General features: G+C 37.3%; 1 protein-coding gene across 1 annotated transcript in view; it reads left to right on the forward strand.

Moving 5' to 3' along the window:
- The window catches only part of LOC126252938 (zinc finger protein AEBP2), a 152,172-nt gene extending 144,025 nt beyond the window's left edge, over window positions 1-8,147 (forward strand). The window contains exons 7-8 of the mRNA XM_049953937.1: window positions 5,396-5,578; window positions 7,402-8,147. Coding sequence (XP_049809894.1) covers window positions 5,396-5,578; window positions 7,402-7,467 — 249 coding nt within the window. The 3' untranslated portion in view covers window positions 7,468-8,147. The remainder of the gene's footprint in view (window positions 1-5,395; window positions 5,579-7,401) is intronic.
- Window positions 8,148-17,537: the final 9,390 nt, after the last annotated feature.

The raw sequence follows: 17,537 nt of genomic DNA on the forward strand, positions 1-17,537 counted from the left end.
AAACCTAGTCAACTATATAATTGTATTGCATAGTCAAAATTACCATTATCATTGCCAGTAAATGGTTAATATATCATACAGAAGCAGTTTGTATTAGTTGTTTCGCACCATTAACACACTATTTGATAAACCAAATATCTGATGCTGTAGTGAAACTTGACAATGTTGTTAACTACACATAAAGTACACTCTTGCAAATGAAGAAGTGGTCATAAACATATCACAACTAAAATCATAAACTGTGTCACAAAGACTATATGCAGCAGCAACAGGTTAAGATTGAACAACTATTTTTCCTACTGGTAGCGGAAACTGTTGGGTTGTAATAGTGCAGCTATTACGATATATTCAAACAAATTCAAATTTTTCACAAAGTTCTATCTTCCTCTAAAATGAAAATCATTAGTAGTTTAAAAGAGTGTAGTTTGGCCATTTCATTATTAGTTTTTTGAACTGATGGAACTTTCTAGAAAGAAAAAAAGGATCAAAAATGGATAAAAGAGAATACTTATATTAAATAAGATATCAACAAGTCACAGGTTATGTGATATGCCTATGTCAGAGCATACTTGTTATTTTCAGAATACAAAAGCCTATAGATTACTGAAGTATACAAAATATGAAACAAACATGAAGTTCACATAGCTACAAAAGTCATCATGACACTAATGAACTTCAAATGGGAATTCAAGGAATCATGTCCAGAAACTGATAATGTCATCCATTTAGTACACTGGCTGACTAAAAAGTGAAGCATGCAGGAGGGAGAAGGAAATGAAATGAATCTACACAGGTTGAAAGGGTATGTGATGTTACTTCACTGATTACAATACTGAATCAGATTTACAAAGACCTTGGCAGTATGAAGCCACTTGTCAATATGACGCTGCAACCTCTTTGCCTGAATGCATGCATTGATTCAATTGGGATGAAAGTCATGAGACCATTGAATCTTCTCCTGAGGCAAGTTGTTCTAGGTACCCCATATGTTGACCAGCACTGTCCTGTTGAAAAATAGCATCATGATACCATTGCATGAGAGGTAACACATAAGGATGCCTGTTACATACCATTGTGCCCTCAGAGTTCCCTCAATCACACTACCAAACCACGACCTGAAGCCATACCCAATGGTTCCCTACAACATGATGCAAGTAGTTGCATTGCTATGCCTCTCCAAAACATTGGAAGAATGGGACCTCTCTGCAGATCACTGCAGTAGTCACCAAAGATTGTCATTTGGGGTAGTGCAGAAATATGATTCACTGCTGAACACAACACAATTTCATTCATCAGCAGTCCGTGCTTCCTGGTCACAGCTCCACTCCAAGTTTAGCCATTTGTGTTATGGTGTTAACAGCAGCCTACACATGGGACAGTAATTCCCTAGTCTGGCTGCTATTAGTCTCTGACCACTGCTGAAAGGTGACACAGAATATTGCAGGGAGTCCATTATTTGTTCTCAAATGGAAGGCACAGACATGAAGGGAGTTATGACATGCTTGGTGCACAATATGTTGATCTTCCCTTCTAGTGATCAGAGGTGGTCAACCAGAAACTTGAGAATGAGTATGCCTGCCTTCACATTTCCATGCAATCCAACATCGAGCCACTGTCACATCCGAGTGCATAACAAATCTGGATATTACACAGTTCAACCAGTCGAGCAAATAGAGAACAACACTCTGTGTGCTTTACACTGATCATTCAATATATGATATTGTTTTCACTCTTATATACCCGACAAAGACTGGTACCAATACTAAACACAAACAACACTAAGGCATTTCTGGTGGCCATTCTACCTGCCGTGGAGTATTACAACTCTAATCATTTACACACCTGATGACATTGTGTAAGTATATAAAGTTACAATTACTGTTGACCATTTCTTCTGAGTGCTTCACTTTTTTTGCCAGGCAGTGCATATTTTGGTAATTAATATCCAGGAAGATAGTAACACATTAAACCACTCTCTTTATCTGCTTACTTATTTTTGGATAGTGTCTTTTCTTATCTATAAAAGGAACTGGAAGCAACAAAATGTTGCCTAAGAAAAGAAAAGAAAAAGAAAAAGAAAGAATAAGATATACTGACCCAACCAGGAAATAAGTAATTTTCCAGTAGATCGAATTAATGAAAATTTTTAGTTATCCATTTCTCTAGAGTAATCAAATGAACTTCCTGAAACTGTGTAACTTTAATTTTGCCTTCTTTTAACAGTGTACGTAACTCTTTATATAACAAAAAAGAAACAACTGTATAAGCATCAAAAAATTATTTAAATTTTGTGTTGTCCAAAGAATCACAAACATTGATAGATTGTAAGGAAAATATGACATTCTGGAACTAATGACAGATGAGATGTGCAAATCCACTGAAGAAACAAACAAAGTAAAGATGTCTGGAAAGGGTAGTGTTTTGGCACAAATGATTAAAGATGGAAGAAAAGTAATGCAAGAAGAATTAGCAACATTATTTACAGGCTGTACATGGAGGAAGTTCCCAAAACCAGAAAGAAGGCAGAGAAGATGTAAGAAACTGTAGACCAATCTTAGACACTTCTGCAGTTATAAGATACCCACCAAAACTATTAAACACTGCAGAGGAAAATACAGGATTTAAATCATAGAAAAGTACAGTACAAGCAGGCTTTAGAGCCTAATGAGGCACAATGCATCATTTTCAAGTAATGACAAAATTATGGCATGGAACAATGAGTAAAAATTACTAATTTGCCTTGGCTTCTTAGATTTTGAGGAAACCTTTGGAGCTATTTTCAACAAAGTCTGTAATAATAGCACTTAAGAAATAAGGTACTAATTCTACCTATGTTAGTGTACTGAAAAAAGCATGTATCATTGGACAGCTTCCATTAGACTTAATCAAGATAGTGGGAAATTTAGAAATGACTGATACTTGGTGATTTCATTTTACCAAAAATATCCTCAGAACACTAAAGGAAATTACAGCTCTCAAAATGGATAATGAAAGATAAATAAGTGTTAATGGAAGATATCTGAACCATTTTAGTTCTGATGATGACATTGCACTAACACAGATAAACTTCAACAGCCAATGCAAGAAGTTAAAGGAGAATATCTGAAAGCAACTGAATTGTACAAACTAGCAACAAAGCCATACAGCCAGTTGAAGAGTTTTTGTTACGACTGGATGGACAGAAGAATAAATAAACAAAAGACTAAAAATATCCTGTAGTGATTTTGGTTAGCTAAATAGTTTTGAAAATAAAACCTCCAGTCTATCTGAAATGGAAAATTACAGTCAGTATGTATCATAAGTTTTGATTAATGGCAGTGAGGCACAGAATATTAATGCAAAAAGCAATCAAAAACAGAGGGGCCACCCGGTTGTTAATGGTGAACTGCATGCTGAAATAAAATGTGGACAAGAGAATAGATGGTAGATAGACCAAGGAAGTTTTCTCCTGGTTTCTTAGAGATAAGAAAAGGCTAAGTAGATATTTTAATGGAAGGTGAGAAGATGACACTAGAAAACATGCAGGAGCAACATGGCTATGTACTGCTGAAGATCATAATGGATGGAGAAGTCTAGATAAGACCTTTACTCATCTGTGGATGTTGAATGGCTGCTGAAGATCTTGATCATGATGATACGTAATTCTGTGTTCTTAACAGCAACAGCTAACATTCTTTATCTACCAATCTTTCAAAAATTTCTCTTATATTACTCTACATTTTTTGCTAAACTAATTTTTACTGCAACTATGTGCACATCTTATATCTTTCTTTTGACATCAGCTTTCAGATTGGTTTAATGCAGCCAACAATGGCTCCCTCACCTGTCCCAACCTCTTCATATCAGAGTAACACTTGCACCAGTCATCCTCAATCACATGTTGGATATATTCCAAGCTCTATCTTACCATACAATTTTTGCCCTCCATGACTCCCTCTATTGCGATGTAAGTTATGCCCTGATGTCTTAACACATTATCTTCTCATCCTGTTCCTGCTTCTAGCTCATACTCACAAATTTAAACCAAGCAGTTAGCAAAGAAAAAGACATGCAAAGTGTGTTACAACATTTAAGTATGAGTAAGAATCAAAAGCAAGATAATACTAAACAAGCCTTAATTGATAATGACTGTATATGAGAATTACTTTCCACCATGACATTCAGAAATATAAATATATAAAAGAGACTGAGAATTTTTAACACAAGGACATGCTTTATTTTCACACTGACAAATATTTAAAATAAGTTGACGTGCATCATTTGCAGCAGGATGCACTCTGTTACTGGTTGCATAAACAATGACATTCTTTGAAGCATGTGAATTTAATTGGAGACTTTGTGACATGTTTGTATGGGGTGTCTACATGATTGTGCACTTTGATGAGAATGTACTTAATTTGGAAAAGGAGTGGTAGATTAAAAGCAAGTGATGTGTCCATGCTGTTACTTGTGTTCATGTGCCAAATATCGATCAGCCACAGGTAAAATACATACCTCTTCTACTACTTCATGCAAGCAAATTTCTTTTGTGTAGTTGGCTACTGTGTAAGTGTTATAGCCTGACTTTGTGGGTGTATTGATGAGAGGTGGAGCTACTCGTGGACTCAAACATGATGAAAAAGATATATTCTGTACAACCTTTTACAGTTCACAGCATTCTCTTCTGTAGAGAAAGAATTCTAATGTGCAATAAACAAAGGTGTCCTAGGTTCCTCAAATAGTTTCCAAATCCACCACAGTCCTACTAGGCACACACTTCATATGTTTAGGCTCAAAATAGATATTATATTATCACAAATCAAAACAAGTTGCATTATTTACCAATACCCAAAGTGTAGTTGTTATGAAGAGACAATAGGAAAACAGAATAGTTGAGGGAAAGATGTGAGCTTACAAAACTCTCAATGTGTCAACACCAATAGTATTACATTTTAGTTTATTGTGACAAAAAAGCTGTTGACTTGCAAAGTACATGGCAGGTGTTGAATGCTTTGCAATCATTCTTTGTCATTTCTTCCTTTTACTTTAGAGCTTTGAGTGTTTATTAAAATAGTAAATATGCAGCAACAGATATAGACAAAACAAAAGACTGTTGATTGCTGTTTATTTTGGTAGCCCTTCAAGCATATTTTCTGTCTTTCCATAATTTATGATAATAGTGAAACTAATTCTCTTTTATGGAATTTTTTCTGTTAGTTTGATGTTACATATGTCATCATCCATCAATATACTTAACTACCACAAGAGGAGAAACATGTTTAATTACTTTAAGTAAAATGGTCACTGTTTTGAAGGTACTTTTAACTTTCAATACAGCATGTTCTAAGAAAACTCTATAGGATAAAAATTCTGCAAGACCTGACGAAAAAGTCTAATTTTGTTATATAAATTTCAGCTGGTCGCTGGCAGTGGCAACACGGAGCCAAGTGGAGAATCTGCAAGTGCCAGTGCAGGAGCTTCAGCAGATGCTGGTGTTGTAAGAGATGATGGATACCAAGCAGGTGTCCCTGGACCAATCACACGGTTGTTTATCATTGCCAACCGTGGCATTGCCAATCTCATGCAGGACCTGATCTTGGTAAGGGAATTACAGGACTACAATCAATAATGCGCTATAACAAAATATTTTTGAACCATCCACTTTCATGATTCATTCAATAAATTTGTCATTCTTTCATGTAATGTTCAAGTAAATGTTTGCAGTTTTCCATTAAATAAAATAGTTTTTATATCAGAAACATCAGACAGTTATACTATAGAATGTATCATCTATCAAAATCAGATGGTGTGGAAGTTTGTGTTTATTAGACATAAAAGAAGCAAACTGAAGAAGTCATAGTCCACAAACCTTTATTTTTTGTGACAGTGCTATGTCCAGTTACTATAAATTACAAATTTCACTATATCCTGTTACGACTCATTACATTTGGGAAGGATTATTTTGACACTTTAATATGTAGTGCGTGAATTTCTTTAATGTTGCCTCTAGACAAAGACATCACTTTCATAGTGCTTCTGAAAATATGTCAATATGCTTTTTTTGTTGACACGGTCATAAACTCCTTAGGAAAGTAGAGAAAAGTGAAACATGCCAACAAGTCAAAGAGACTGCACATCCCCATTCAGGATATACAACAAATGCCTTGTTGCATGGCACAAGGAAGATCTCTAAGATTAGCTAACCAAACAGAACATCACATGAAATGATTTTCCTAAACACCTTCATAACAATTTTTGATTTCTTCATTGCTCTTCACTATTATTAAGTGATGCCAACCTTCATTCTAAGAGTAGTTCAAATCATGCTACTTCTGTACCTGCAAACTGATAAGCTTCCTACAGCTTAACAACAGCAATACCAGTATTCATTTCATTTCAATATTGTCTATCAAATCTGATCTTAGCATAATGCCTCATTTCATGCTGCTTCATCAGCATTAACATGATACTTCTTGCTTCAGTCTCATTATATCACTCATAATAGAATTTTTTTAAACTGCCCTCAGATATGTTAATTATTAGTAGAAGATATGCACAGCATTCTCATCCTGGCATCACCAACAGCAGATTTCAAATTTAGTAACAGTTCTAATGTCTGCTTTTCAACAGTGTACATTTCATGCCCAAAGTTGGCTTTAAATAAAGTTTTGTTTTTATTTGCCAGCTCTTCATTTATCTGTTGATGTTTCTACCCTTACAGATATTTTCAAGATTATAAGAACATTTCTTCCAAATGCAGACCATCAATAGATTTGACCAGTAGAGTCTCTTTTGGAGTCAGTTTTTGTCTTTAAGTTACCATGATATTTATCTTCTTGAAGACTTATCACTTTTGCTATTTAATTTCATGGTAAATAATTAAGGATCTTCTTTTATTTCTTATAAACAATTTTGTTTCATCAGCATTTCTAGGTTGTCGGCATTTTTAACATTAATTTAGCAACAGTGTGATATACTAGAAACCCAGATTTTCCCACAATTACTGCACTATATAAATAAAAAAAAGCAATAGCTGTGAAATACACATGGTTTGTTATATTATTGGATATTGACCCACTCTGTATCCCAGTATGGAGTTTCAATACTTGCTACTTTATCTAAAAACTGATATGATTAGCTTAACAAGAACTCATCTTCTTACAGATCTCTCTTAACCTGGGTTCTGAACTACCTGCCTCTCCCACTTTTCACACATATATGTGTGTGTGTGTGTGTGTGTGTGTGTGTGTGTGTGTGTTTTAGTTCATAGGTGAGCTATATGACGATTTTTCCAGTTTTAATGGAAGTGAACAGATGTGTTACAATAACGAGGAATATGTACAGTGAGGATCTTGTGAAGAATGTAAGTTCTGTTTCCATAAATTTCATTTCATGTTTTAATTACATTTTCTTTTTTGACAGCGCCTGGCTCAGACAAGTGAGAGGATAGTGAACTTCAAGGCCCGCCTGATCACCTCCATTATTTAAAGAGAAACTGTTTGTTCCTGGTACAAGGATCATAACTTTATGACTCTATCCTCATGAAAAGTGTTATAATTAAAGTACAAGCATCTTATAGATGGATTCTGCAGCAAACTGGACACATGTTCTTCTTCCTTTGACAATGTGGACATCATAATTTCATGATATAGAGAACAGAGCATATGTTTAGGTCAGCTGATCATGGGTTCAGATATGTTGCATTATTGTCACACAGTACGTGTTGTGTGAGAGACTGAATGGCCACTGGCCTGCTACCATTCCTCTAAATACTGATGTGACCAACAGAAGCATATAGAGGTATATTCAGCTAGTCAGTGGCACTTTCTTCTATATGTTTGCTTGTGCTTTAATTTGATCTACAGTCTATGTAAACTATCAACCATTTCAATAGTTACCATTGAAATACTCGAGTGAATTACTGTATATAACAGTGGAGATATTGAAAGTTACTGGCAATGGCAGTATTGCTACATTATTTAAACAGTGACAATTGTATTAGATTTGTTTTGTGTAGTATCTGTGTAATCGTATGAACTGAAATTTATTATATTTTATGTGAAAATGCATTCAATGAGTATTTTATAATTGGTTTAGATTGAATGTTTTATTGATGAGGCATCACATACACAGCAATCTGTAAAAATCTTAATATTTGAAACTGTAATATTTTTATATAACATTTGTGTTACATTGTACGAATATTTTTGTTATAAAAAGAATTATACAACACTTGTCTTGTTAAAATTCTGTTCTCAAAATCTCTATCCCAAGTCAAGAAAATCTGTTTCTATTTCATTCTTAGATACATTAAATATGTGCTGTGGAAGTGACAAGAGATTCCAAGCTTAGCAAAATGAGACCAGATTGTTTTGGGAAATATATTGATTCACTAACATTCTTAGTTCCATAGATTTGGACAACTAGTGAATAATACATACAGGATTCCAATACTGAGAAGTCCATTCCAAAACATGTGCATAAGAGCATGAGTGCAGCACAGTTTAATGTAATTTCTGTTTCTTGACAATACCACCACTCATTACTGTATCCTGCAAATAACTACTTTGCACATTGCCCAGAGGGTAACTGATTCAGTTATATAGCACCACACAGATTCTCATCAGGTAGGAAAGAATGTATGCAATTTGAAGCTCCAGGTGTATAAACAGAATTCATGGAGGAACAGAACTGCAAATTACTTGAGCTATAGGTGTAAATTTCTGAAACAAAGGTGATAATATTTTCTAAATCTCTTATCAGTATATTTTGACTCATCCACCTTATGACTGAACAAACTGCCTTTACTTTTCAGACCCATCACCACTGAGGCAGATTGAAAATCCAATGCGCTTTGTACTGGCATTATCATAACCGAATGATGAGAAGCTACTGTTTACCTGCATCAAACAGTCCAGGATTTATTATCTGGATGCCTTTAGTTGCAATTATGTTTTGTAAGCAAGGCATCTATCAAGTTTGTCTCTGGCATCTCAGTAATCTTCCTAGAATACCTGTTGTACTCTTGGATTTCTGTAGATTTGTGCAGTAAGTTGGCAGGTAAAGCGGATAAATGAAATTAAAAATTGACTTGTTACATCCTTTTGATATGGAATGTACTCCTGCACTCCAGATAACTATCTTTGTGGCTCTGGTTATCATTCAAAAAATTTTTTAATTCCTCATAATTCACTAAGCATATTTGGAAGATTATTTAGATATCAGTGTAGTATCATCAAACACTCTGAAAACAAAAAAACTCATCATAATTTGTCTGACAGTGCTAGACATCAAGAACCACTTTCCTTCAGACTGTGACACATCCATATTTGAATGATGGTGGAGAGGAGGTGGCGCAGCACTTTCCAACATTAAACATACGTTAGTCAAAACGAATGACACATACTGTAAATTTCCAATTCAAGCATACAGAGAGTTTAGTTTTGAAAACCTATTGAGTTTACTGAAAGCACTCCAGGACATTTAAGTCTTCTGTTTCTTTTCTTGCCCCTCTACAATAATGTAGCAACTTTCTATTTTCAAATTTGCCATTTGGTTTGGGAAATGGATAGCTGATTAAAGTTCAGTATAGCACAACCTAAACAGACTAGTTTCCTTACTGCAGTTCTACTAACTGCTCAATCTCCACTACCTAAGTTTAAGAGTCAGATTTATTATCCACCTACACAACAAGGGCCTGCATATCATTTGAATAATAACTTTAGAAAGAGTCAAAAATCATTACTTGTAATCATCAGCTCACTTGCTGACACCTCAGTTCTGTTTGCTGGAAAACACTGCCTGCATGCAGTAATACATAGAACAGTAAGCTTTTCGAGGAATACGGTAAAACCTGAACTGGTAAAATTAAGTACAATGAATCTTTTTACATTCACACTCTAAGCAATACAAACAGCAACAAGTGGCACATTTATGATTGGAAAATATGAGACTTTTACAATTTTTGATTCTATTAATTGAAATGATTGTTGGCTGGTTAGCCCAAAAGTAAATCTGCTCATCCTAAAAGAGGAAAGTTCTACAGGATTGCTGGAAGTTTCCCTGATTTCCACACAAGTTTTAACATTTTTCCTTGGCAAGTTTTGTGATCTCAAGGGTAAGTCAGGGAATAAGTTGACAATCTGTCTCTGCAGCTACGATACAAGAAACAATAGTGCAAATAAGGAAATATCTGAAAAAAAACTTGCAAGCAGATGGTGTTTCACTATGTCAGCAAAAATCTTAAGTACTAACATCAACATCTTTTGTAATGAACTGTTTTTAGATACAGAAAGCAAGTCAAATGATATATGTGTTTCATTAAGACCATGGATGCTATTTTATTTCAGTAAAACGAAACACATTTGGAGTTGCAAGACGGATTTAAAATACCTTCACTGATTTCAGAAAAAACCTCAGAAAAAAGTAGGCCTCTTGAAAGAAGTGTATCAGGTGATGAAGAATTGTGTAAACCAACACTGTAGGTGACCTCCAATAAAATGTTGGTTCTGCTATGTCCATTATTGTAAGTTATATCTATTATTTTACAGGTATTGTGAGATTTTACTTTCAAGGAATATATGAGTACATGGCATAAAACCTGTCAGCGACTGACAATATTCTTCTTCTTATCGTCCATATTGTCTAACATATAAACTACTTTTGAAGTACCAAAATGTACTAGAACAAATAAAATGTCCACACTGTACAACATACCTGTGGTGAGACAGTCACAGTTCCTGAAATCCTTCACCCATGGTATCTGGCTTGCAGAGGAGCACCATAGTCCTGGGTCCACAGATAATCCATGAAAATCCACTGCATTATGCCATACACAAACAGACCCAGCCTGCAGGCAGATCAGTGAGACTAGATCCAATAGGCAGGGCCTGCACATTAGTGGGAACCAAATGGCTTCATATTAGCAGGCCTGATCCGTTACAGGTACCCACAGAAACGGCCACCGGTTTTGGCCCATCGTGGAAATACGCTCATGTGGCCAGCTATTCACAAGCCACAGACAGCATGTTGATGAAATGAGACAACGGTGATCAATCCATGCAACAGATAACTAACTCAAATACTCTCAGAATCAGTAACAATGAGGATAGGTAGCAACTCATTGAAAAGATGATTGCTGAGCCACAGACAGGCATGTAGAAAAGACAATCACACTCTCACAACTAAATTTTCAGCCATAGCCTTTGTCAGAAAACAAGAGCACACACACTCACACAATCACTCAGATACAACTCATGCACATGTGACCACCATCACCGGCCGCTGTGTCTTCAGTCTATGAGTATCATATCCAAACAAATCACTCCTCATGCCTAACCTGCCTCTTGTCGGCAGCTGCTAGGCTAGAAGCAAGAAGTGGTGGCAGCACTGATTACAAGCTGAGGGCAGTGGTAGAAAAGGGAGCAGCTGTAGGAATGAGGGAGTAGGGAGGTGGTGCACTTACTCAGCTGCACCCAACCAGCAACGATGCATAATATCGCAGCAAACAAAACATTTCATCTACTGAGACAAATTTCCCTGATATTTCCCTGACGTGTTTGAAATTCCCTGACATTCCTTGATTTCCAGAACTTGTGGCAACCTTGTTCTAATACTCCACTTGCCATGAAGTTTCTCATACACACAGTGCACAAAAACTTCAAAAACTTTAAAGAAATCTGAGCTACATTAATCTGCAAGTCACTTCTTCTAGTTATAAAAACACCACTTGAAATAAGCAATTTCACATAGTCCCTTCCACAATATGACATTTACCAAAGAGCAGTCATTCAAGGCATGCAATTGAAAGTTCTGCAATAACAACTTTGTGCGCACTAGCACGGATGGATTTCAGGTGTCTGGCATAGTTCGGCCAACTGCTTCAGAATGATTTCAATGTTGCCCATGGGTGCAGACATGGAACAGAACACTCAATTTTCTTAAAATAAGCTCTCTACTAGAGGCTAAGAAAGACACTTGCATCATACAAAAATCTAAGTAGATCTCCCAGTTGCAAATATAAGTTCACGCCAAATTTTTTCACAATCGTGTGAGGTTTTCTTGATACCATGAAGGTTTTTATTAGCCTTTATTCCTATAATCTTGGAAGTTAAACTTCTCAATGGAACTGTTGCATTCTTTTACTTCCAAAAGAGCCATTTCAAAAAGTCTCACACTATGAAGTTGTGCTGAAAAGTAACGTCTTCAAATTTTTAATGTGAAAACTCTTAAAGCTTTTTAAATAAAACAAATGCTATTAGCATTTCACAGCTTTAGTCTTCATGTCTTCGTATTTATTTTTCAACAACATTATGAAAAGGATGGAGTTCTACTCACCATAAAGATGACACGTTGAGTTGCCACTCAGCATGTCATCTTTACGATGAAGAGCAGTCTATCCTTTTCATAATTTTGTTGATATTCGGAACTGGACTTAAATTGTTTTATTTGTTTCTCAATATAGTCACCCTGGCAATAAAGCATTTTCCCAATGAGACACCAGTTTGTTGATACCCTCACCATAGAATGTTTGACTTCGTTGACAGAACCACATCACTTCTGCTTGCACCATTCATCAACATCAAACTGAAGTCCTCGAAGGTGTTCTTTAAGATGGAAACTGATGAAAATCAGATGGGGCCAAGTCAGAACTTATGGAAGATGACTGTTGACAGTGAACCCACGGCATCAGATTGCTGCAAATGTCGCAGTACTCATGTGTGGTCTGGCATTGTCATGCTGAAGGAGAGGGTGCTCCATGTGTGGACAAACTCTTTACATTCGAAACTCGATTACAGCATGTTGTTTCTCATACCCCAACATAGCTATGTTACACACCGCCCTGTTATACACTACAGTTTGGAGCTCTCTAGTGGCAGAGGGTTGCAAATATGTCAACATGAAGAATAAAGATGTAGAATGAAAGTAACATTTGGTTCAATTAAAAAGCTTTAAGAGTTTTCACATAAAAAATTCACAGGCATCACATCACATGTTATAATTATGATTATGAAAATTAGTAAAGATTTCTTGTATTACGTAATAACAATAGTATTGAAATTTCTAATCTATACGGTAAGCCAAATGGCTCATAATCTGTAACCTGCTTTTTCAATTTTCATATCGTACATAGATATTTTACTACAGTAACTTGGAAAATACTAACTGAAAATAATTAATTTTGGTTTCAAAGCTGGTGTTTCCTTGCCAAAAAAACACTTTCCATTAAGATTTTCTGTTTGTAGCATCTGTATTTTGTCAAAATTTAAAATTGTGAAAAAAATATTTTTTCTTAAATCATTAGTTATTGTACTAGCTTCAAACTCGGAATATTTTACATTTTTACACACTTGAACATATTACATTACATTTTTTATATATGTTAATCAACTATAATTTGAAGGATGTGGTATTGTGAAATAATTAAATGCCAAACCTGAGCAACATTCATATGGAGATTCCAGCAAATTGGAGGGGAAGGCAGAACCCCACTCTGTCAGCAATAAGGTGAATCATCATACTGACGATGCACTTAAGCACACTTGCTTCCCTACAAACTCCTCTTAAATTCTTCACTTAGTTCTATAACTTCATTGTCAATTCATTCAGTTTAATTAATGTTAAGGCCTAGTTTAAAACTTGCTCTGTTAAGTTTTTCTATTACTCGTTGAAGTATATCTGTATTACAGGAAAAAAGTAACTTAGAAGTAGATATCCATGGTGTAGTAAAACAGTTTAAAGCTTTGATAAAGATAAGTCTTCTGGTCCAGATAGCATACCAATTAGGTTCCTTTTGGAGCATGCTGATGCAATAGCCCCAAGCTTAGCAATCATAGACAACCTGCCACTCTACGAAAGATCCATATCAAAAGTCTGGAAAGTGGCACTGATCACACCAATAAGCAAAAAATGAAATAGGAGTAATCTGCTGAATTACAGATCCATATCATTGGCAATGATTTGCAGTAGGATTTTTGAACATATCTTGTGTTCAAACATTATGAATTACCTTGCAGGTAATGGTCTATAATTCTTGTGAAACACAACTAGCTCTTTATTCTCATGAAATAATGAATTCCATCAACAGGGGATCTCAAACTGATTCCATACTTCTAGATTCCCAGAAAGCTTATGACACTGTTTCTCACAAGAGACTTCTAATCAAATTGCATGCTGATGGAGTATTGCTTCAGTTGTGCAATTGGATTCATAAGAGTAATTTCCTGTTGGAAATGTCATATTACATAGTGATAGATGCAAAATCATCACATAAAAGAGAAACAACATCCAGAATTCTCCCAGGGGTTGTGTTATAGGCCCTCTGCTGCTCTAATCTATACTTTTCTGGGCACCACTGTTTAGGATAGGGAAAATTAGCTTTGTGCAATACTCTGAGCACAAGTTACAGCCAGGTGTGGGCCAGATTGCAGTGAGTTATGCATACCAACAGTTGTGAAGTAGAATAGAGGCCATAGGTCAAATTGCTCAAAGAGTATACATAGCGGTTTTGCACGTCACAAATCACAGGCAGAAGGGGCCCACTGACCTACCTAGTGTGTTATGAGTACATGAAGTGAAGCAGCGCCTATGGCAAAAGACAGGTGCACAGCCACGTATAAATAGGTGTGGGTTTCTAACAAGATTCATTCAAGTGTGGCAGTTCTCCTGGACGGTGGGGCGTGTCACACCACCAGCCACATGCAGCAGCAGATGGGGCGCCAGCGTTCCAGTCCACAGCGGGTCACTGGCCCGACCCTCTGAGGCCGATGAGGGGTTCGTAGCCAGTCAGCAGCGGGCCACTCCACAGCTCACTACCACGGGCAGTCGTCCTGGCTTCCAACACACACAGGAGGCATCCCGAGGCAAGGGCCGCAGATTTGGACACTGGTCGTTGGCGCTTGTTGTCGCCACGATCTCAGCCACGCTGGCGAGAAGGATGCAGCTGGCTCCCTGTGGCTCACACCGAGCGACTCTGAGTAGGCAGGGATGCCGAACTCTGAGTCGACTGCCAGCATCCTGATGACGAAGCACCTCCGCTGGCATACAAGGCCAACACACAGTGTGTGCACGGGTCGCTGAGACAGCCATTCCACACCAAGCCGTTTTCAAGACAGCGAAGTGGTGCCCTCAGCATTGCGGGATTCGGTGATGCAAACCAAGGGGAACACGGCACTGTAGTTGGAAACAATAAATCACTTGGAAAACTCAGACGAGTCTTAGTACAGTGCCTTCTACCTCTTCCCACTATATTTGGTGTTGCTGTTACATTCGGTGGCAGAAGATGCCACTACAATACTAATGCTTTTAAAGACAATCCGAGCAGCTCTCTCAGATTGCTTGCAGATGATGCTGTCACCTAACGTCTAGTAAAGTCATCCAACAACCAAAACCAATTGCAAAATGTCTTTAAAACAATGCCTCTATGGAGCAAAAAAACCACAGTTTTCTCTGAATAAGGGAAAGTGTGAGGTTATCTACATGAGTAAAAAAGAAACATTAAATTTCAGATAGACGATAACACATGCAATCTTAAAGGCTGTCAATTCAACTGAATACCTAGGCTCTACTATTACAAACAACTTAAATTGGAATGATCACACAGACAATGTTGTGGGGAAGGCAAACCAAAGACTGTGTTTTATTGGCAGAACACACAGTGGAAAGCCCAAGGTGGAACATCGACAATTATGGAAACGATAGATTCATACTCGCCATGAAGATGACACATTGAGTTGCAGACAGGCACAATAAAAATACTGTTACACATTAAGCTTTTGACCAAAGCCTTCATCACAAAAGAAACACACACACGCACTCACACAAGCAGGCACATCTCTCACACAACTGTGTGAATGCGTATGTTTTTCTTTTCTGATGATGGCTTTGATCAAAAGCTTAATGTGAAACAGTCTTCTTGTTGTGACTGTCTGCAGATCAATGTGTCATCTTCACTGTGAGTAGCAATACATCCTTTAAATAATTATTGGCAGAACACTCAGAAGATGCAACAAGCCTACTAAAGCGACTGTGTACACTATGCCTGTTTGTCTTCAACTAGAATGTTGCTGTGAGGTATTGTATTCTTCCCAGATAGGATTAATGGAGGACATCAAAAAATCCCAAAGAAGGGCAGCTCATTTTGTATTATCATGAAACAAGGGAGATAGTGTCACAGATATAATAAACAAGTTGGGGTGGCAATAATTAAAACAAAGACATTTTTTGTTGCAGTGAGATCTTTTTATGAAAAATCAATCACCAACTTTCAAATCTGAATGTGAAAAGACACTGGAGTCCAAAATTAAAGCAGCAAATGGAAATTTTGCAAGGCTGTGTTTATTTAGCTACAAAACACTACAAACTGATGATAGTAAAGTAGAAACAATGTAATGAATAAAGAACATAAACAACTGCAACATGCATAATGGTAGACAAAATTGTGCTTTGTTTTTTCCAACTTAACAGGCAATAACACACTTTCTTCCTGGAGAGCTGCTCGCAGTTTTGGAGAGTGGTTGGTGGAGGCCGACGTGATGCAAGCTGTTTCCCTAGTGCATCCTAGACATGCTTAATGGGATTCAAATCAGGAGAGCGAGCAGGCCACGCCATGCATGCAATAGCTTCCATTCCCAGAAAAACATCAGATACCTGTGCTCTATGACGTTGAGATGTATTGTCTATCAATACAAAGTCTGGGCCCGCAGCATCTCGCAACACCTGCAAATGAGGTCCCAAGATCTCATCACGATACCTTACAACAGTTAACATTTGCCAAACCACCCACACAATTTCTTGAAGAGCAGTTTGAGTGGTAAACATAATCTCTGCCCACACCATTAGGGATCCTCCTCGATATTGGTCTCTTTCCACAATGTCTGGGTCCCAAAATCGAGTTCCACATTCCCCCCAGATGCAAATCCATTAAGAATCACTCTCCAGACTAAACTGGGACTCATCTGTGAAAAAAACATTGGCCCACTCTTTGACCATCCAGATGGCATATTAATGAACCCACTCTTGATGTTCCCTTCTGTGAAAGCACATCAGAAGTAGACATAGAGCAGTCTCCGACTATAGAGGCCACTCTGCCGAAGCCTTCTGATCACCGTTTGCTTCAATACATGTCCAGTGGATGCTGCAAAGTCACATGCCAGTTGCCTTGCAGTACTAAGGTGGTACTGTCATGCCCTTACAGCCTAATAATGGTTCTTTTTTCTGAAGTCACACGTGGTTAGCCCTACCCTGGTCTTTGGGATACATTTCAGTTTCTATACACTGTCGCCACATCCGAGAAAAGACAGAATGATTCACACTAAGCCATCAGGCCACGTCAGTTCATGATTGTCCTGCTTTCTTTTCTGGCCCTCCATCTCAGGGTCTGGTGGGCATCTTCTCTGTGTCATACTGCACTGTCTGTGATTGTGTGCACTGCGATTGTGAATTTGGGGCTACCCGGCAAACACTATCTCGTTTCTTAGGTGCCCTGATGTCATCGGTGGCATGGTTGTCCATTGACCGGAATGCCATCTTCCGTGCAGAAAATGACCGTATGGACATCT

Source organism: Schistocerca nitens, chromosome 4 (genome assembly GCF_023898315.1).
Source record: "Schistocerca nitens isolate TAMUIC-IGC-003100 chromosome 4, iqSchNite1.1, whole genome shotgun sequence".
In the NCBI taxonomy this organism is placed as follows: domain Eukaryota; kingdom Metazoa; phylum Arthropoda; class Insecta; order Orthoptera; family Acrididae; genus Schistocerca; species Schistocerca nitens.